Source organism: Pseudophryne corroboree, chromosome 3 (assembly GCF_028390025.1).
Source record: "Pseudophryne corroboree isolate aPseCor3 chromosome 3, aPseCor3.hap2, whole genome shotgun sequence".
Classification (NCBI taxonomy): domain Eukaryota; kingdom Metazoa; phylum Chordata; class Amphibia; order Anura; family Myobatrachidae; genus Pseudophryne; species Pseudophryne corroboree.
In genome coordinates, this window is record NC_086446.1 from 228390169 (window position 1) to 228411753 (window position 21585).

Sequence of the window (21585 nt, forward strand, 5' to 3'; positions counted from 1 at the left end):
AGGACTGCATTTGATAATGAGGCGCTTTCTTAGATTGTGAGGGAATATACGGCAAAAAAATGTATTTACCTGCCGTAGCCGTGGAGACGAGATCCGAGAGGCCCTCTCCGAACAATTCCTCACCCTTGTAAGGCAACAACTCCATATGCCTCTTTTATTTGGCATCACCTGTCCATTGCATGTTCCACAGGACACGTCTAGCAGAAATCGACATAGCGTTGACTCTAGAACCCAGTAAACTAACGTCTCTTTGGGCATGTCTTTTATATATATATATATATATATATATATATATATATGACATCTTTTACATATATATATATATACACTAGGGACAACAACATGGTATCCTTATCTAGGGTTTCAATCTCCGCTGATAAGGTATCAGTCTACGCTGCTACAGCGCTATAAACCCATGCCGACACAATCGCCGGTCTGAGTAGTGTACCAGAATGTGTGCAAATGGACTTCAAAGTACTTTTACTGCATGCTATCTCCAGGATCCCTGAGGATAGCTGTAAAATCAGCGCTACCTTTTTTGGGTAAACGTGTCAATGTACACCCTAGGGGAAGATTCCCATCGTATCCTGGCCCCATTAGGGAAAGGATACTCCCTGAGAATTCTTTTTGGGAAACTGCAGCTTCTTGTCTGGAGATTCCCGCTCTTTTTCTTCATGAGAGGAGGAAAATTTACCTCAGCTTTCTTCCCCTTAAACATGTGTACCCTCGTGTCAGGGACAGATGAGTCATCAGTGATATGCAAAACATCTTTTATTACAATAATCATATATTGAATACTTTTCTGCCAGTTTTGGCTGTACTTTGCATTATCGTAGTCGACACTGGAGTCAGACTCCGTGTCGATATCAGTGTCTATTATTTTGGATAGTGAGCGTTGTGAGACTCTGAAGGTCTCCGTGACATAGGGACAGACATGGGTAGATTCCCTGTCTGTTCTCTAATCTTTGTGTAATAAATTCATCTTAGCACTTAATTTCACATATCCAATCCGGCGTCGGCGTTGTCGACGGAAACACCACACACACACACATTTGTACCATCTCTTCCCTAGGAGAGCCTTTTACCTCAGACATATCGACACACACGTACCGACACACCACACACTCAGGGAATGCTCTTCTGAAGACAGTTCCCCCACAAGGCCCTTTGGAGAGACAGAGAGAGAGTATGCCAGCACACACAACAGCGCAATATGACCCAGGAAAAACACAGCAATTTAATGTTTACCCCGTAGCGCTGTTATTATTATCTGCGCCGAATTATGTGGCCCCCCCTCTTCTTTAAAACCCTCTCTTCTACCGTGGTATAAGCAGGGGAGAGTCCGGGGAGCTTCCTCTCAGCGGTGCTGTGGAGAAAAACATGGCGCTGGTGAGTGCTGAGGGAGAAGCCCCGCCCCCTCGGCGACGGGCTTCAGTCCCGCTAAAAGTGTAAAATTGGCGGGGGCTCATGCATATATACAGTGTCCAGCTGTATATATGCTCTCTTTTGCCAAATAAGAGGTTTATATTTCTGCCCAGGGCGCCCCCCCTGCGCCCTGCACCCTTACAGTGACTGCCGTTTGTGAGGTGTATGGGAGCAATGGCGCACAGCTGCAGTGCTGTGCGTTACCTCAGTGAAGATCAATGAAGTCTTCTGTCGCCTTTTGAAGCCTTCTTTCTTCTCATACTCACCCGGCTTCTTTCTACTGGCTCTGTGAGGAGGACGGCGGCGCGGCTCTGGGACGAACGTCCAGGGCGAACCTGTGTTCAGACTCCCTCTGGAGCTAATGGTGTCCAGTAGCCTAAGAAGCAGAGCCTATCATTTAAGTAGGTCTGCTTCTCTCCCCTCAGTCCCTCGATGCAGGGAGTCTGTTGCCAGCAGTGCTCCCTGAAAATAAAAAACCTAACAAATATACTTTCTTAGCAGGAAACTCAGGAGAGCTCCCTGCAGTGCACCCATCTCCTCTGGGCACAGTCTCAAACTGAGGTCTGGAGGAGGGGCATAGAGGGAGGAGCCAGTGCACACCCAAAGTCTTTCTTAAAGTGCCCATGTCTCCTGCGGAGCCCGTCTATCCCCATGGTCCTTACGGAGTCCCAGCATCCTCTAGGACAGAGATTTTCAACCTTGTACAATTCGCGGCACACTGAACAAGATTTAAATATTGCCAAGGCACACTCAAATATAATGGTGATGCATGGTGCAGTTGCATGTCCTAGGATGTCATGTCGCAGCTTCTCCATAGGTAATGCATGAGCCACATCTGAGAATGCCAGAAGAGCCCATCACTGCCCAGGCCCAAAATTAGAACTGGTTCTGCAACCACTAAACCCACCAGTATTGATCGTTCCAGAGCCTCAGTAGCTGTAAAACACTGACGGGCCTGGCTGTGCTTCTATGGCGGCACACCTGGAGACTGATCAGGGCACACTAGTGTGCCACGGCACAGTGGTTGAAAAATACTGCTCTAGGACGTTAGAGAAAATAAGATTTTACTCACCGGTAAATCTATTTCTCGTAGTCCGTAGTGGATGCTGGGAACTCCGTAAGGACCATGGGGAATAGACGGGCTCCGCAGGAGACTGGGCACTCTAAAAGAAAGATTAGGTACTATCTGGTGTGCACTGGCTCATCCCTCTATGCCCCTCCTCCAGACCTCAGTTAGGATACTGTGCCCGGAAGAGCTGACACAATAAGGAAGGATTTTGAATCCCGGGTAGGACTCATACCAGCCACACCAATCACACCGTATAACTCGTGATACTATACCCAGTTAACAGTATGAAATATAACTGAGCCTCTCAACAGATGGCTCAACAATAACCCTTTAGTTAGGCAATAACTATATACAAGTATTGCAGACAATCTGCACTTGGGATGGGCGCCCAGCATCCACTACGGACTACGAGAAATAGATTTACCGGTGAGTAAAATCTTATTTTCTCTGACGTCCTAGTGGATGCTGGGAACTCCGTAAGGACCATGGGGATTATACCAAAGCTCCCAAACGGGCGGGAGAGTGCGGATGACTCTGCAGCACCAAATGAGAGAACTCAAGGTCCTCCTCAGCCAGGGTATCAAATTTGTAGAATTTAGCAAACGTGTTTGCCCCTGACCAAGTTGCAGCTCGGCAAAGTTGTAAAGCCGAGACCCCTCGGGCAGCCGCCCAAGATGAGCCCACTTTCCTTGTGGAATGGGCTGTTACTGATTTAGGATGCGGCAATCCAGCCGCAGAATGCTCCAGCTGAATTGTGCTACAAATTCAGCGAGCAATAGTCTGCTTAGAAGCAGGAGCACCTATTTTGTTGGGTGCCTACAGGATAAAAAAAGAGTCAGTTTTCCTGACTCCAGCCGTCCTGGAAATATACATTTTTAAGGCCCTGACTACGTCCGGTAACTTGGAATCTTCCAAGTCCCTAGTAGCCGCAGGCACTACAATAGGTTGGTTCAAGTGAAAAGCTGATACCACCTTAGGGAGAAACTGGGGACGAGTCCTCAATTCTGCCCTATCCATATGGAAAATCAGATAAGGGCTTTTACATGACAAAGCCGCCAATTCTGACACACGCCTGGCCGAAGCCAAGGCCAATAACATGACCACTTTCCACGTGAGATATTTCAAATCCACAGTTTTAAGTGGCTCAAACCAATGTGATTTCAGGAAACTCAACACCACGTTGAGATCCCACGGTGCCACAGGAGGCACAAAAGGGGGCTGAATATGTAGCACTCCCTTTACAAAAGTCTGAACTTCAGGCAGTGAAGCCAGTTCTTTCTGGAAGAAAATCGACAGAGCCGAAATCTGGACCTTAATGGAACCCAATTTTAGGCCCATAGTCACTCCCGACTGTAGGAAGTGCAGAAAACGACCCAGCTGAAATTCCTCTGTTGGGGCCTTCCTGGCCTCACACCACGCAACATATTTTCGCCAAATACGGTGATAATGGTTTGCGGTTACTTCTTTCCTGGCTATTATCAGCGTAGGAATGACTTCTTCCGGAATGCCCTTTTGCTTTAGGATCCGGAATTCAACCGCCATGCCGTCCAACGCAGCCGCGGTAAGTCTTGGAACAGACAGGGCCCCTGCTGTAGCAGATCCTGTCTGAGCGGTAGAGGCCATGGGTCCTCTGATATTATTTCTGTAAGTTCTGGGTACCAAGCTCTTCTTGGCCCATCCGGAACCACTTATTATTCACAGTACCTTTGGTATGAGAGGCAGAGGAGGGAATACATAACCGACTGGTACACCCACGGTGTCACTAGAGCGTCCACAGCTATTGCCTGAGGGTCCCTTGACCTGGCGCAATATCTAGTTTTTTGTTTAGGCGGGACGCCATCATGTCCACCTGTGGCCTTTCCCAACGGTTTACAATCAGTTTGGAAGACTTCTGGATGAAGTCCCCACTCTCCCGGGTGGAGGTCGTGCCTGCTGAGGAAGTCTGCTTCCCAGTTGTCCACTCCCGGAATGAACACTGCTGACAGTGCTAAGACGTGATTTTCCGCCCATCGGAGAATCCTTGTGGCTTCTGCCATCGCCATCCTGCTTCTTGTGCCGCCCTGTCGGTTTACATGGGCGACTGCCGTGATGTTGTCTGACTGGATCAGTACCGGCTGGTTTTGAAGCAGGGGTTTTGCCTGACTTAGGGCATTGTAAATGGCCCTTAGTTCCAGAATATTTATGTGTAGGGACGACTCCTGACTTGACCAAAGTCCTTGGAAGTTTCTTCCCTGTGTGACTGCCCCCCCAGCCTCGAAGGCTGGCATCCGTGGTTACCAGGACCCAGTCCTGTATGCCGAATCTGCGGCCCTCTTGAAGATGAGCACTCTGCAGCCACCACAGTAGAGATACCCTGGTCCTTGGAGACAGGGTTATCAGCCGATGCATCTGAAGATGCGATCCCGACCACTTGTTCAAGAGGTCCCACTAAAAGGTTCTTGTATGGAACCTGCCGAATGGAATTTTGCTTCGTAAGAAGCTACCATTTTACCCAGGACTCGTGTGCAGTGATGCACCGATACCTGTTTTGGTTTCAGGAGGTCTCTGACTAGAGATGACAGCTCCTTGGCTTTCTCCTGCAGGAGAAACACTTTTTTCTGTTCTGTGTCCAGAACCATCCCAAGGAACAGTAGGCGTGTGGTAGGAACCAGCTGTGACTTTGGAACGTATAGAATCCATCCGTGCTGATGTAGCACTTCCCGAGGTAGTGCTACTCCGACCAACAACTGCTCCTTGGACCTCGCCTTTATAAGGAGATCGTCCAAGTACGGGATAATTAAAACTCCCTTTTTTTGAAGGAGTATCATCATTTCTGCCATTACCTTGGTAAAGACCCTCGGTGCCGTGGACAGTCCAAACGGCAGTGTTTGGAATTGGTAATGGCAATCATGTACCACAAATCTGAGGTACTCCTGATGAGGATGGTAAATGGGGACATGTAGGTAAGCATCCTTGATGTCCAGGGATACCATGTAATCCCCCTCCTCCAGGCTTGCAATAACCGCCCTGAGCGATTCCATCTTGAACTTGAATTTTTTAATGTATGTGTTCAAGGATTTCAAATTTAAAATGGGTCTCACCGAACCGTCCGGTTTCGGTACCACAACCAGTGTGGAATAGTAACCCCGTCCTTGTTGAAGTAGGGGCACCTTGACTATCACCTGCTGGGAATACAGCTTGTGAATTGCCTCTAGCACAGCCTCCCTGCCTGAGGGAGTTGTCGGCAAGGCAGATTTGAGGAAACGGCAGGGGGGAGACGCCTCGAATTCCAGCTTGTACCCCTGAGATACTACTTGAAGGATCCAGGGATCCACCTGTGAGCGAGCCCACTGATCGATGAAATTTTTGAGGCGGCCCCCCACCGTACCTGGCTATGCCTGTGGAGCCCCCGCGTCATGCGGTGGACTCAGAGGAAGCGGGGGAAGAGTTTTGATTCTGGGAACTGGCTGACTGTTGCAGCTTTTTCCTTTGACCCGCTTGCTTTTCTGAAGCCGAAAGGACTGTACCTGATAATACAGTGCTTTTCTTAGGCTGTGAGGAAACCTGAGGTAAAAATTTTTCATCCAAGCTGTTGCTGTGGATACGAGGTCCCAGAGACCATCCCCAAACAATTCCTCACCCTTATAAGGCTCTATGTGCCTTTTAAAGTCAGCATCACCTGTCCAGTGTCGGGTCTCTAATACCCTCCTGACAGAATGGACATTGCAATAATTCTGGATGCCAGCCGGCAAAATATCCCTCTGTGCATCCCTCATATATAAGACGACGTCTTATTGTTTGAAAGGGTTACAGACCACGCTGCAGCAGCACTATCTGCAGGTCTCAGTCTAGAACCTGAGTGTGTAAATACAGACTTCAGGATAGCCTCCTGCTATTTATCAGCAGGTACCTTCAAAGTGGCCGTATCCTAAGACGGCAGTGCCACCTTTTTTGACAAACGTGTGAGCGCTTTATCCACCCTAGGGGATATCTCCCAGCGTAACTTATCCTCTGGCGGGAAAGGGTACGCCATCAGTAACTTTTTAGAAATTACCAGTTTCTTATCGGGGGAACCCACGCTTTTTCACACTTCATTCACTCATTTGATGGGGGAACAAAACACTGCCTGCTTTTTCTCCCCACACATAAAACCCTTTTTTTTTTTTTTTTTTTTTTTTTTAGTGGTACTTGGGTTAATGTCAGAAATGTGTAACACATTTTTTATTGCCGAGATCATGTAACGGATGTTCCTAGTGGATTGTGTATATGTCTCAACCTCGTCGACACTGGAGTCAGACTCCGTGTCGACATCTGTGTCTGCCATCTGAGGGAGCGGGCGTTTTTGAGCCCCTGATGGCCTTTGAGACGCCTGGGCAGGCGCGGGCTGAGAAGCCGGCTGTCCCATAGCTGTTACGTCATCCAGCCTTTTATGTAAGGAGTTGACACTGTCAGTTAATACCTTCCACCTATCCATCCACTCTGGTGTCGGCCCACAGGGGGCGACATCCCATTTTCAGCATCTGCTCCGCCTCCACATAAGCCTCCTCATCAAACATGTCGACACCGCCGTACCGACACACACAGGGAATGCTCTGACTGAGGACAGGACCCCACACAGCCCTTTGGGGAGACAGAGAGAGAGTATGCCAGCACACACCAGAGCGCTATATACTGTAGGGATAAACACTATCACTGAGTGAGTTTTCCCCAATAGCTGCTTGTATAACCAATATTGCGCCTAAATTTAGTGCCCCCCCCCCCCTCTCTTTTTAACCCCTTGAGCCTGAAAACTACAGGGGAGAGCCTGGGGAGCTGTCTTCCAGCTACACTGTGAAGAGAAAATGGCGCCAGTGTGCCGAGGGAGATAGCTCCGCCCCTTTTTCAGCGGACTTTTCTCCCGCTTTTTTCTGTATTCTGGCAGGGGTAATTACCACATATATAGCCTCTGGGGCTATATATTGTAGTTATTTTGCCAGCCAAGGTGTTTTTATTGCTGCTCAGGGCGCCCCCCCCCAGCGCCCTGCACCCTCAGTGACCGGAGTGTGAAGTGTGCATGAGGAGCAATGGCGCACAGCTGCAGTGCTGTGCGCTACCTTGGTGAAGACTGAAGTCTTCTGCCGCCGATTTTCCGGACCATCTTCATGCTTCTGGCTCTGTAAGGGGAACGGCGGCGCGGCTCCGGGAACGAACACCAAGGACGGGTCCTGCGGTCGATCCCTCTGGAGCTAATGGTGTCCAGTAGCCTAAGAAGCCCAAGCTAGCTGCAAGCAGGTAGGTTCGCTTCTTCTCCCCTTAGTCCCTCGTTGCAGTGAGCCTGTTGCCAGCAGGTCTCACTGTAAAATAAAAAACCTAATTTTAAATTTTCTTTCTAGAAGCTCAGGAGAGCCCCTAGTGTGCATCCAGCTCGGGCCGGGCACAGAAATCTAACTGAGGTCTGGAGGAGGGGCATAGAGGGAGGAGCCAGTGCACACCAGATAGTACCTAATCTTTCTTTTAGAGTGCCCAGTCTCCTGCGGAGCCCGTCTATTCCCCATGGTCCTTACGGAGTTCCCAGCATCCACTAGGACGTCAGAGAAATAGGGTTTTTCTTTTTTTAGTTTCAGAGTTATGAGTGTGCAGCATTTGATGTGACATCCAATGTGTGATGTGTGCATCCTCTTCTACTGTATACTGTATGGAGTTTCTCCTTGTAGGCCATCCGTTTCCTTAACACTTGCTTGTTATATGGACGCAGCATGCACTGGCATGACATCACTGCAGAGATGAACTGTAATCGGCGACAGCCTGTGTCACCTACAGGTCAGTGTCCACACATGGAGGAAACATGACTGGCTACTGACAAGTGTACATAATCACTAGAACCGGTGTTGCAATGTAGCAGGTCTGCTTGATGGGGTTCATTTCTTAAAGTGGTTTAATACGCAGATATGAGCTGTAAGCTATAGAAACCAAACTATTATTATCTTCTGAACGCTTGTTATGTTTTACAACAGATTCGTGCACACAAATACAGGTCTAGATCACAATTGGTAATTATATATTTACCCTACAGAAAATAATGAAGATTACATCATTCTTGACACAATAAAAGAACATAAGTACTTTTACTTAAAGTAACTTCATATAGTAAGTGGAACTAAACTGTAAAAAATAATATTGTGCTATGCTGACTGTAGAGTGACATTTCAGTCAGAGCCTGTAGGAGGCGCCCCACCGACAAGGGAAATTTTCAGAGATAAATATGTAATGTAATATTGTAAACACCTGTACTCCCATCTCCTAACACCAGGCATGTGCTGGCAGCAATTCTGTATACCGCTTGGCCAGACCTTCAGAGACACGTTTAAAAGGCTGGCACTGACTGAAAGAGTTTGTGGCCTCCTGTAAGAACACAGACTAAAGGAATATAACGCTGAGCTGTAGTCTTTCCAAAGCCAAATACCAGACACCCAGTAACTATGCATATAAAAGTGATAGGGACAGTCTTTCTCTCTTTATATAACAAGACACCTATACAGTCTGAAAAAGGGCATTTCTGTAACTGTATCCACCATTCATTGCACTGGTTGAGATCAGATTTACAGCGTACAGGACAAACTCCATGACGCGTCTCTAATAGTCTTATGTGGATCAATGTAAATTTCCGCAGTGCTAGGTGAGATTGTGCATAAAATTATTACAGAGATGAAACTAAGATTCCTCAAAAATAAAAATAAAGAATTTTATAGTGTGCATAATTTTGCAAGAATTGAGTGCACTTGGACCAGAATTTTGTAGGGTACCAATCTTACTTTGTACTTCCTCATGGAAAGATTTAGAAACGGTTATTCTATGTAAAATATATGTTATAGGACTAATTCTGAGTTGGGAGAAAAGGAAAAAAGCAAGTACTGTGCTTTACACCTGGAACAAACCATGTTGCAACGCAAGGGGTGCTATAACATACACTATTTTGCATGCAGGATAAATACTGGAGGCTTTTGCATGTAGCCCTTAAATGCTGGACATCTTTATTTGCACAATGCAATTAAGTTATGAGTTTGGACATGCCCCCCTAACATATAAATCTTTCTGCACATTTTACACCTGCCCCACCTGCAGTGTAACATTTTTTGGCAAGGCGCAAAGTGACTTCTTTTTTTCTGATTTGCTTCCAACTTGGAATCAGCCCTTTTATTCACATAGACATCAGTGGTAAATTTCCCATTAGGCACGTATCTAGGGACAGTATGTATGTTTCATTACTCTTATACCGCTTTCACATCGCAGAAGAAGGTTGCACCCGGAACTTGTGCATGGCTTCAGCCTGGGTGTGACCTGTTTGAGACTCCTTTCAGACTGGCGGCACCAACCCGGCATATTGCGTGTGTGCGGTGACATGTGTGGAGGCGGCGCCTGGAGATCAGATCATCTCCAAGCGCTGCCTGTCCCTATAGGGTACTGGGTCGCATCGACACGGCAACTCGTTCACACTGCACTTCAACCCGGGAATAATCCTGCTTTATTTCCGGGTTGAAATACCGGGTCATTCGACCCAGGAAATTGTAACATACCCCTTTCACACAGGACCTCGACTGGGCAACATACTGCGTTATTTTGGTGATGTGAATAGGATATTAGTCCGAAATTAGCAGTAACTATCAGTAATATTTCCACTCTAACGTACTGTACACCATCTTGAGTGGAGTGTGAACTGGAAGGACATGGCATAGTTCTCTGTACCCTGTCCACTTAGTAAATATACATACATAAGTAAAGATAAATGAAATGTCATAGCTCATGGCTGGTTTTATTGTTGTTATATTATAATGTACTAAAACTACATATTGTCAAAATGAGGGCTTATAATAAAACAATGAAAATAAAAATTGGACAGTGGGGGGTGGCCAATACTTTTGTGGCCGGGGGCGTCCTAAACCCTAAATCCGCCCTGATGGGCGCTGCGTAACATTTATGTATGCACACACTGTGCGCGTCACACAAGATCAGTAGTCTCTATCTGTGACGGTGTGATAAACACATACTGTACCAGTAATCTATTTTCAGGTTATATGAACTAAATGATATATTCTAGCAGTCTGTTGCAATGTTTGTTTGTGTAAAGTGGATTATGCATGGTAAATATGAAGTACACAGTAGACTAAATCTCAAACTGTGAATAAATGTCCTGATAGTTATCCATGCGCAATCAGGCACAGCTGACAGCGTGTATCTGGTTGTGCTAACTGTGCCCTGTAGGTTGTGCTTGTTTGTTTGGATCCCTCTCTGAAGGAAATGTGACACCATTTAAAGATGGCATTACCCCCCCCCCCCCTCCCCCCAAGTCCAAGCTCCAGAATGCATACCTCCCAACTGTCCCGATTTTCGCGGGACAGTCCCGTTTTTTGGGGACTGTCCCGCTGTCCCACCCGCGGGCCGCAGTGTCCCGCGGTGGGGGGGGGCAGTTGGGAGGCTCCTGCACGCGCTGCTCTGCTTAGCAGAGCAGCGATGAATAGACGCTGTGCGCATGCGCACAGCGTCTATTCAGTGCAGACAGAGGGAGAGAGGGCATGCCAGCAGCTCACGGAGCGCTGGGCATGCCCCCTCAATTACGAAATCGGGAGCGTGGCTCGCGATCGCGGGTCCTCCTGTGAGGCCACGCCCCCTTTCCCATAGGCCACATCCCTTTTTCGGGAACGCGCGCGGCTTCGCCGCGCATGTGTCCCTCTTTACAAGCGGCTAAAGTTGGGAGGTATGAGAATGTACCACATTCCGCAGCTTGTTACATATGGGAATGCAGGCAAAACGCAGAAAACATAATTTTCTGAGTTTTGTCCACATTTCTGCCCTTAGTACATCCTGATTATTCTGTCTCTCTACAAGCAGTTAGTGGACAATCTGAGAATACTGTTTTGCACATCAATTAATAAGTATATCCCCTATTGCACATATTGTGGTTATTATCTACGCATGAGAGCTGATCCATATTTTATTTTAGGTGCTTATAGAAAGCCGGCTTTTGAAAATAAGAATGAATTAGAGTTGTTAAATTTATATATGCATATGATAGATTTTTTATTAGATTAAGAATTTTATGTGGTTCTATTTACTAATTAGAGATTTATGTGATTAATCTAATCCGGAATAAAAAGGTGTTTTTATGTATACATGTGAATTCACTTTATTTGGAGTCTGGAAGGTTTCTAAATAGCGCAGAGTGTTCTTTTCTTATATTGTCTAGCTGGTAATCCCCCTTTTTTAAAGGGGAACCACTGATTTTGTGCTTACACTAGCACAATTAACATTCAGCAGCTGATTAATATCTGTATTCCTATTAACTATTAAGGTTTGTTTTAGAATACAGGTTGAGTCTCCCTTATCCAAAATGCTTGGGACCAGAGGTATTTTGGATATGGGATTTTTCCGTATTTTGGAATAATTGCATACCATAGTGAGATATCATGGTGATGGGACCTAAATCTAAGCACAGAATGCATTTATGTTACATATACACCTTATACACACAGCCTGAAGGTCATTTTAGCCAATATTTTTTAGAACTTTGTGCATTAAACAAAGTGTGTCTACATTCACACAATTCATTTATGTTTCATATACACCTTATACACACAGCCTGAAGGTCATTTAATACAATATTTTTAATAACTTTGTGTATTAAACAAAGTTTGTGTACATTGAGACATCAAAAAACAAAGGTTTCACTATCTCACTCTCACTCAAAAAAGTCCGTATTTCGGAATATTCCGTATTTCGGAATATATGGATATGGGATACTCAACCTGTAATATAAAATTGAAAATTTATTACTAGCGCCGCAAGACATTCTTGTACTTAGTACATCCTGTCCTTTATCTCTCTCCAAGATTTGATACATCTCCAACAAAGCCATAGGTATGAGATGGCTTTTGCCGACAACTCCATCATCTGATTTTCCAAATCTTTAAGTAACTTATCAAACAGTATGGGGAGATTGGTTAGATTTATCAAAGCTTAGAGAGAGATAAAGTACCAACCAATCAGCTCCTAACTGCTACTTTACAGCCTGTGTTTGAAAAAAAAAAGACAGTTAGGAGTGGATTGGTTGGTGCTTTATCTATCTCTAATGCTTGATACATCTCCCCCAAAGTGTTTAAAGTGGATATTTCCCTCACAAATTATAAATAAAATAAAGGAAAATATTAGACAAATATAAGCGCTGATAAACACAGCTGTACAGACTTAAGAGTTTAAGCAAAAACAGGAATTAGAAAAAGCAGAATTTCTTCATAATGGAATGCAAACCAACCTCATTTCCTGTGGTTTATTTATAAAAACAGCAACATCACCGATTCCTGCACACATGCAAGTTTTCATGATTCCTTTGCAGGAATAAACAGTATTTAGTGCACAATTAAAGTGACAATTTACAGTAGCTAGGGAGTGACAGGAAATTATCACTACTCCTTGCAACGTGTCTTTCTTTGATCCACCACTAGAGCTACAGGTGGCATACAGGTTGGGAGGTAGTTATTTATGTGACAGTCAGTGTCAAACACAGTATGCCAAAACATTACTGATGTCAGTTAAAGCACTGTTCCAGGGTCAGCACTATAACTTTCTACATAATGTTTTTCGATCACATTTAAAGTTATACTGCAACATGATTATTCTGTTTTAACTAAGATTAGTACAATGTTGACATACTGTGTTTGACATTACGCTGCCGACAGGTCACCTGGGAATGTCTCACGTGCATACTTGGCATGAGTAGATGAGATGGACAGCCAAGAAGACACTAAGAAAGTACTTGCACCCTCCTGAAGTGTCACAATTATTCTTCAAATAGCTTCATATGATGAATTTAATCTATAACCTCTTTGAGCCACAGGTTAATATTTTGGAGCAATAACAGAGGCTCGGAATACATACAATATGCCGGCGAATAGGATGGCAGCAGTCATATGACCGACACTGGCATCCCGATGCAGAGTTGGGTAAGTATGTTTACTCTCACCCCCCTAACTCTAACCCTCCCTTCCTGCAGCCTAACCCTAACCCGGATTTGAGTGCCAGCATTTCGATCCATGTTGGGAAGCTGGCATCGGCATTCCGAGCAGTCACAAAAGTCTGGCGTCGGAATTCCGACTGTCGGGATCCTGAATGGATCCAGATGAGTCACATCCTCGCTAATCTGCTGATCCATACTGTACATGTCACAAGCTGAAGAATTGTTTTGCATATTTCAAGGGCCAAAAACTGAGCCTGACCTGGAAAACCTTTCCCAGTCGTATCGAACAAGCTTTCATAGACCACACAGTCAAATAAGTAGACAAAGAGGAAACTGTGTAACAAGAATTAACATTAAGGCTCTTATTCCAGCCCTAGAGCTGTGTGCCCTCCACATTCATGTTTTCTCTACATTATCCTATCCCTCGTCCCGAAAACATCACAATCAGATGCACAGAACTTGGTTTACATCAGCTGTTTAGCTTTTGTGATAAATAGATTGTGTGTCTGATTTCTCAAATTACCAATCAGATAACAACTTTTTAAATTCTCTGCCCTGAAAAATATCCACCTACCAATTACCGTCCTCATAACCACTACTTTAACGTAAACTGGGATTTAGGGTTGGAGTATTGTTTGATTGTTGGGTTTTTTAATATGGCTAGCACTTTTTCTTGCTTGTAAGGGACAGTAATAGAATGCTACTGGGCAGCTGGCAGCTCATGTTAAACATCCACAATGCTCCACAAGAAGATTCTGACCCTGAAATAGTAATGCACAGGATAAGAGACCACTAGTCTAGTTTGTAAAACATTTAGGGGTCTACAGTATATAGTAAGCCTTGGAGGGAGATAAAGTGGCTGGAGATAAAGTACCAGCCAATCGTCTCCTAACTGTCATTTTTCAAACACAGTATGCCGGAGCGGGGCAAGTGCTAGAAAGCCCCTCGCTGCACTTGCCACGCTGCGCTAGCCACAGGTTCTATTCCCACTCTATGAATGTCATGGAAACTCACGAGTAGGAATAACCCCTGTGACCCAGGATTCCGACTGGCGGCATTGTCAGCAGTCGGGATTACAGCGTTGGTACCCTGACCGCTGGGATCCAGCATGGTCAGCAGTCGGGATTACGGCATTGGTAAAATGACCGCTGGGATCCCGACTACCAGCAATTTAACTGCACCCCCTCAGGACATGCGTACTCTGCATGAAGGTTAGAGAAGTTACCCGATTCATAGCCATAGAAAGTAGAAGGAAACAAACTGGGGAATTTGTTGTAAAAGTACCTTGAGGAGAAGCGGATATTTGCAGATTCTCTGAATCGGAGTCAGCAGATAGCCCTCGAGAGGTATGTCTGTCGTCTTCCTCCCACCAAGCAGCATACAGCTCTGAAATGATACAATATAGCAATGTGATACAATATAGCAATGTGATACTATTGTACTGCCCTGTACAGACTAAAGCCAGGTACAAACTAGGCGATGCTTAAATGCCAGCAATGAATGACTATATCGTTGAACGATATAGAGTTCAATTATATAGCGCGTACACACTGAATGTTATCATTCAACGATAACGATCAATGACGTCACCGCCAGCATTCCGGACATGCAGCTCAGCCCGACATTGACGGGCTGAGTTGCATGTCAGATCAATACTGGTGATCGCTGAATGACGTGTGGGAGCGCTCAACGTTCACCAATATTACCCCCATACACACTGGACGATATAAGCATAAAAGTAAATGATAACGACATTTACGTCATTATCGTTTAGTTTTTAGGCTGAAATCGCCTAGTGTGTACCCAGCTGAAGGGTGGGTACACACCTGGCTAAAATCACCATGATCAGGCACATTCAGGTACGCTTGTTCTTGCTGCTGCTGTTGCCGTATGTAATTGCAACTATATGCTAATATGGGCAGAAGCTAACCTGAGCATAGGGACACCCACTGCTATAGCATCATTTCTGTCTGACGGCGCATAATTGCTGATACATCGGTACCATCTTTGCAAATCAGAAAATGTCACAGAGTCTGAGTGCCTCTGAAGACACACAAGCTTAGCTGCTCTCCTGGGACACTGAGGGCTCTCCAGTATGCATGTACATGTGTTTAGAGCAGACTAGATGGGCCAAGTGGTTCTTATCTGCCGTCTTATTCTATGTTTCTGTATTATATGTTTCAGTAGCAAGCAAGATTGCAAATGCTAATTTGTGCATGCCCAGAAAACACCGTTTAAATGGCCATGACACGCCTGCACTTGGCAACCACTCCCCATTACCACCCCCAAACACTGTCTTCCCGTCACTCATATTGCTACCAAATCCTCGCTGCAACCACTATAGCAATTCAATCGCTGTACATGTGCACTGCGGCTCAGATGCTTGCACAGTAAGAAAATATCAACCAATATGCATACAATAGGCGCTTTGCGACCACAGCTGAATGAGCATCTATATGTTGTTTCCAGATGAATCGGAACAACATATCAAGAATGTCGGGCAGTGTGCACATTCCCGCAAGTCGCATGAGATATCTTCTGCTCGGCCAACCGGAAGAGATCACATGACCTGGTGCAGTGTAATGACGGACGGAACGAAGATTTGTTCCGCCGTTCATTACATAGGATACTGTGTACTAGCTATCTGGCAATGTGTGGGGCGAAGGGAAATTGCCCTGGCCAGCGGCCCAATTGCCAGTCGTATAAATGTGTACCTACCCTAACATTATTGTTGCAAATAACACAAAAGGGTGCAACCATCAAAAAAACAAAAATGTGGGTACAATATTTGGGTAAAAGTAACTCAATTTAAGACGTGGAAAATAACTGCTGAAGAATCAAGCTGCTGGATGCTGGCAGCCTGCAGATGTGTCCTCAAACACCAAGCCTTAATACGCCATGCAGCGCAAAAAGGTGAAAAGGCATTGGTGAAAATTTCCCTTTAAAAAAGGGTGAAAATGGGCCTCAATTGAATAGGCAGCGGGGCAAAATCAACAGCTCCGAGATTACCGGAGCTAATTGCATAGCCCCCTAAATATCTCTGGTTCTGTCAAGGTTACAGAACTCTACATATACATTTTTGAGCATTAAAGAACACTTTTTAAAATTGGATCACATTATACTACAAAGTTACAATCCATGAGACTAAAAAGAAGCTATCTAATGTAAATGGAAAACTTTATCAATGTTGGAAAAAGCAACAGTCATCTAAAGTATAAACTATGTTTTGTTCTACCCAAAGCATGTTTACTGTGGGCCAACATTTAGAGCAACAAGTGATACATTTGTCAAAAAAATATGATTAAACCTGTTACGTGAGGTAAACAAGACTGAACGATATGCTGGAGATTTTATACTGCCAATAAATACACCCCCCTAGCAGCAATGATGAAAAACACATGGGTCTCATTTAGATTTAAGACAAACTATTTTAAGAAGCAGACTGTGATCTTAACTAACCATCTAGCATAAAAATGTGACTTTGAAAAAGCTTTATTTGTGATAATGATATAACAGAAGCCATGTACTGATATGTGCACAGTGTCTTAACTAACAAATCAATACCCAGAGTCCTTTGCAAAAGTCCTGGATCTTCTCTGGTGAATGCCCTATATAGTAATGTCATATTTACCAAGTCATGTCAATAAGATGTAATAACAGCTGAGACTGAACTCTTGTTTTATGTGGTAATTGGACGGAAAAGGTAAAGCTCAGTTACAATAACAGCTCCATATTATTTATTAAGTGGAAAAACATGGTTTGCAAAGTTCTACTTAAAATGTAAAAAAAAAAAAACTAATGAAAACATTCCATAAACTGTTGCAAGGCCAAGAAAGACATCTACTTATCGTAACAAACAATTTGATAAAGAACATCCACGGTTTTCAAGCATCAGTAAATTTACTAACAGGCTATGAATAAGGAAATGAAAAGGGAGAAAACAGTACGACAATGGAAGGAACAATTAAAAGGCCAAGGCCACAGCAAACACTATCCCACTAGAGTGAAGTAAAAACATCTCTTTAGTCAAATTCATCCAGCTTTACCAAATGATGCTAGATTTTCAGACAAAAAGCACCAAACGTGTGTGTCCCACACGAGACATAGGTTATCTAAAACTTTCTTTTGAGCAATAAGAATTCAGGCCAAACTCTTGCTGCTATGTTGTCTACTAATTACATGATTAGGATGCCATACACTTTAACCTATATCTGGGGAATCCAGATACAGTATGCTACTTTTTAATAAAGGGTATCCAGGAAATCAGATTAGGGACCCCCTGCAGTATAAGGTCATCTTCCAGGATCTGACAGGTTCCCTCAGACAATAAAAAAACAAACAAAAAAAAAAACATTTAAATCCAAGTAGGAGCCCAACTCCACATCAGTAAATTGGGAGAGGATACAATCTTGTAAAATTAATAAGAGACTGCCTTAATAAATGAAGAGGAGATAAAGCCTCCCACAAGTCTTAAAATGTTGAGTTATTGTAATTGTAATCATCAAACTTCAGGCAGTAGGGTCCACTTGTGCCTATTCTTCTTAGGATGTTCAGAAGAGAGATGTAGGGTATGGGCCCTAAGACCAACAAAGTATGTAAAGATGTGCGATATAAAGCCTTGAAGAGCTCACAGAACACACATGCAGTAGTTGAGCCTTTATTACTCCACCAGAAAAGACACAGCAACAAATCTATCATTGGAGCTCTGATCCCAGTTTCTGACTCCTTCATGGATACTGGAAACCTTAAGTTATAGTAAGTGAAGAGAAGATTCTTCATACCTTTAAAATGTGATACTTAATTCAGGCTCCTCCCCCTCTCTATATACCTCCACACTGTCTCAGACATTCATTTTTGAACTAACAAAGACCATGGAAAGAAAGCAGAGAATACAAGTGAGAGAAACAAAAAAGAAAGTAGGAAAAAAAACCTTATCCAACAAAATAGACAGAACATAAGAAAATTAAAAGAGTGCTAAGGAGGGCGTCCAGTATCTCCCACGGACAAAACATAAATAATAAAATATCCTGATTTATTTTTTAACTATTGAGAGATACTGATAACCTTGGGTTTTCACAAAGCTGCCCTTAAGGGCAAGAGCGCTCATGGACATTGCGATTCATTTTCCACCCAAAACCAGCATCCCTGGGTGCATAGGTAACGTAATGTATAAAATATTGCAAAAGTGCAGTACCACCCATGAAGCCTCCATCAATGTTGTGGAGTGTACATTCAGTTCAGTAAAATTCAAATCTGCTCCCACATAAGCCTGGCGAATTAGCTCCGTTATTCACTGCGCCAGTCTTTGTAGGGACTGGCCACCCTGTCCTATAAGATCTGTACAGAATAATGCGATCATACATCTGGTGAAACTGATTTCTCCTAAGAACATAAATCTTGAGCGTTATAACAACATCTAAAAGATGCAAAGCACACCCCTCAGCAGCAGAAGGTTCACAGGAAAAGCATTGAGGAATTACAATCTCCTGATTTAAATGGAACCTTGAGAGTACTTTGGGGTGTAGATTGCCTTGTTCTGATTAAATATGAGGGAAGGCAACCTCTAGCAGAAAGATAGTTCAGAAACTCTTCCATCTGAAGAGGTAGGCAGAAGGAATCTTCCATGTCAGAAATGTCAAATCTACTTCTTCCAAGGACTGAAAGGGTGGATGCTGCAAGGGAACTCAGGACGAACAAATGGAGGTCTAATATGAAGAAGTCCCTTAAGGAAGATTTTGCTTTCAGCTATATCTGCTATCTGCTAGAACTCTGCATATTTGAAGATCCTAGCCCTGTATCTAAATCATCTTGTAAAAAAAGAAAAGAAACCTTTTTAGAACAATTGGTAAAAAGGTTATCAAAGTGAACAGATAAATAAGGGCACAACACCAAGAAATCACTATGGCATCTACCACTATGGCTGCTGGATCCCTTGTCCTGGTGCAGTATATATTAACTTGGACATTATCATGCTAATTTCTGATTGTCCCTACCTGGCCACTGACTTCTGAAATATCTCCAGATGGAGAATGATCCTGTCTGCTTCCCAGTTTTCTACTCCTGGGCTAAAATTGTAGTGAGAGCCTAAAGATTGCTTTCAACCCACTTCATTTATTCCTGAAGTACAATTGGCATGCACCCACTACAGGTGTCACTAATGCTGCATTCACACCGCAAATGCCGGGTCCTACCCGGTAAGACAAACGTGTACTTACCGGGTGGGATCCGGCATTTGCGCTCCGTTGCAGGCTTCCCGACCCGGCAATATACCGGGTCGGTTGCCATGACAACGGAGGCCGCAGCAGCAGCAGGGGCGGGGGTGGAGGCGGCGTCGGGAGATGAGCTCATCTCCAGCGCCGCCTCTCCCTATCTTGTGAATGGGAACCGTGTCGCATCGACACGGCTCCCATTCACACCGCACCTGACCCGGTAATCAACCCGGGTAAAACCCTTCTTTTTTACCGGGTTGATTTACCGGGTCAGGCGACCCGCTAAATCGCCCAGTGTGCTTTCACATCGCACACTGACCCGGTTCGACACGGCAATATGCCGTGTCGGTACCGGGTTATTTGTGCGATGTGAAAGGGGTATAAGTGGGTGTCAAGACATCATGTCGGCCATTTGTTGGGCAGTTTAGCACCTACAGTACATTGCTAAAGTATTCACCCCCCCTTTACATTTTTCATGTTTTGTTGCCTCACAACCTGGTATTAAAATGGATTGTTTGAAGGTTTGCATCATTTCATTCATAGAATATGCCTACAACTTTGAAGATGTTTTTTTTTTTTTTATTGTGAAGCAAACAACAAATAGGACAAAATAACAGAAAACTTCAGCGTGCATAACTATTTACCCCCCTAAAGTCAGTACTTTGTAGAGCCACCTTTTGCTGATGGATTTGATGGTGCTCCGGGGGATCATCAAAGATTTGGATTTTTTTTATTATAACCCAACCCTGACTTGTACTTCTCAACAACTTTGTCCCTGACTTGTTTGGAGAGCTCCTTGGTCTTCATGGTATGATGCTTCTTGCTTAGTGGTGTTGCAGCCTCTGGGGCCTTTCAGAAAAGGAGTGTTTATACTGACAGATCATGTAACACTAATAGGCCCTACACACTTGGCGATATTCTGAAAGATATGAACGATCTCGTTCATACATGAACGAGAACTCGTTCATATCTTTCAGTGTGGAGACTTAAGCGATGAACGATGCGCGTCCCCGCGCTCGTTCATCGCTGGTCTCCCGTCGGCTGTGCATGCAGGCCAATATGGACGATCTCGTCCATATTTGCCTGCACTTCAATGCAGCCGGGTGACGGGGGGAGTGAAGAAACTTCACTCCCCCCGTCACTGCCCCCCCGCCGCCGGGTTGCTCGTCGGCCGTATCGGCCGTCGGGCACCTCGGCGGCGCATCGCCGAGTGTGTAGGGCCCCTTAGGTGTGTACACATGGTGAGATTTATCTGTCCAATCTGTCTGGTGAGAACAAAAATCTGGTAATGGATGAGAGCAAATGACAATAGACCATTTGCTCCCAACCACTGGAAAATAGACAATGGTTGTTCAAACAAATAGGTTAAATCAGTTTGTTTGGAAAAATGTGTTAAATCAATAGTTTTAATCCATTTTCCAGTGTTTGGGAGAAAATGGTTGATTGTCATTTGGTCCATGCTTGCCTACCCGACCCTCTCCATGAGGGAGAAAATGCTCTGTTCCTGGACTTTCCTGGTAATATATGATTGCCATCACCTGTGGTGAGCTAGTTAATTGATAAGAAAGGTGTTTCACCACAGGTGATGGCAATCATACATTACCAAGAAAGTCCAGGAACAGAGCATTTTCTCCCTCATGGAGAGGGTCAGGTAGGCAAGTATGATTTGGTCTCATCCATTGCCAGATTTTTGTTCTCACCAGACAGATTGGACAGATAAATCTCACCATGTGTACACGCCTTTAGATTGCACACAGGTGGACTTCATTTCATTATGTGACTTCTGAAAGTAATTGGTTGCACCAGGACTTTTGAGGGGCTTCATAGCACAGGGGGTGAATACATATGCACATGCCAATTTAAAAAAAATTATTTATAAAAAAAAATTATAAAACGTTTTCTCATTTCACTTCACC

General features: G+C 44.4%; 1 protein-coding gene across 3 annotated transcripts in view; it reads right to left on the reverse strand.

Moving 5' to 3' along the window:
• PREX1 (phosphatidylinositol-3,4,5-trisphosphate dependent Rac exchange factor 1) overlaps positions 1-21585 on the reverse strand; it is a 454902-nt gene that overhangs the window by 208185 nt on the left and 225132 nt on the right. For all 3 annotated transcript variants that reach the window (XM_063958866.1, XM_063958867.1, XM_063958868.1), the window contains one exon: positions 14745-14846. In XM_063958866.1, the coding sequence (XP_063814936.1) occupies positions 14745-14846 (102 nt within the window). The remainder of the gene's footprint in view (positions 1-14744; positions 14847-21585) is intronic.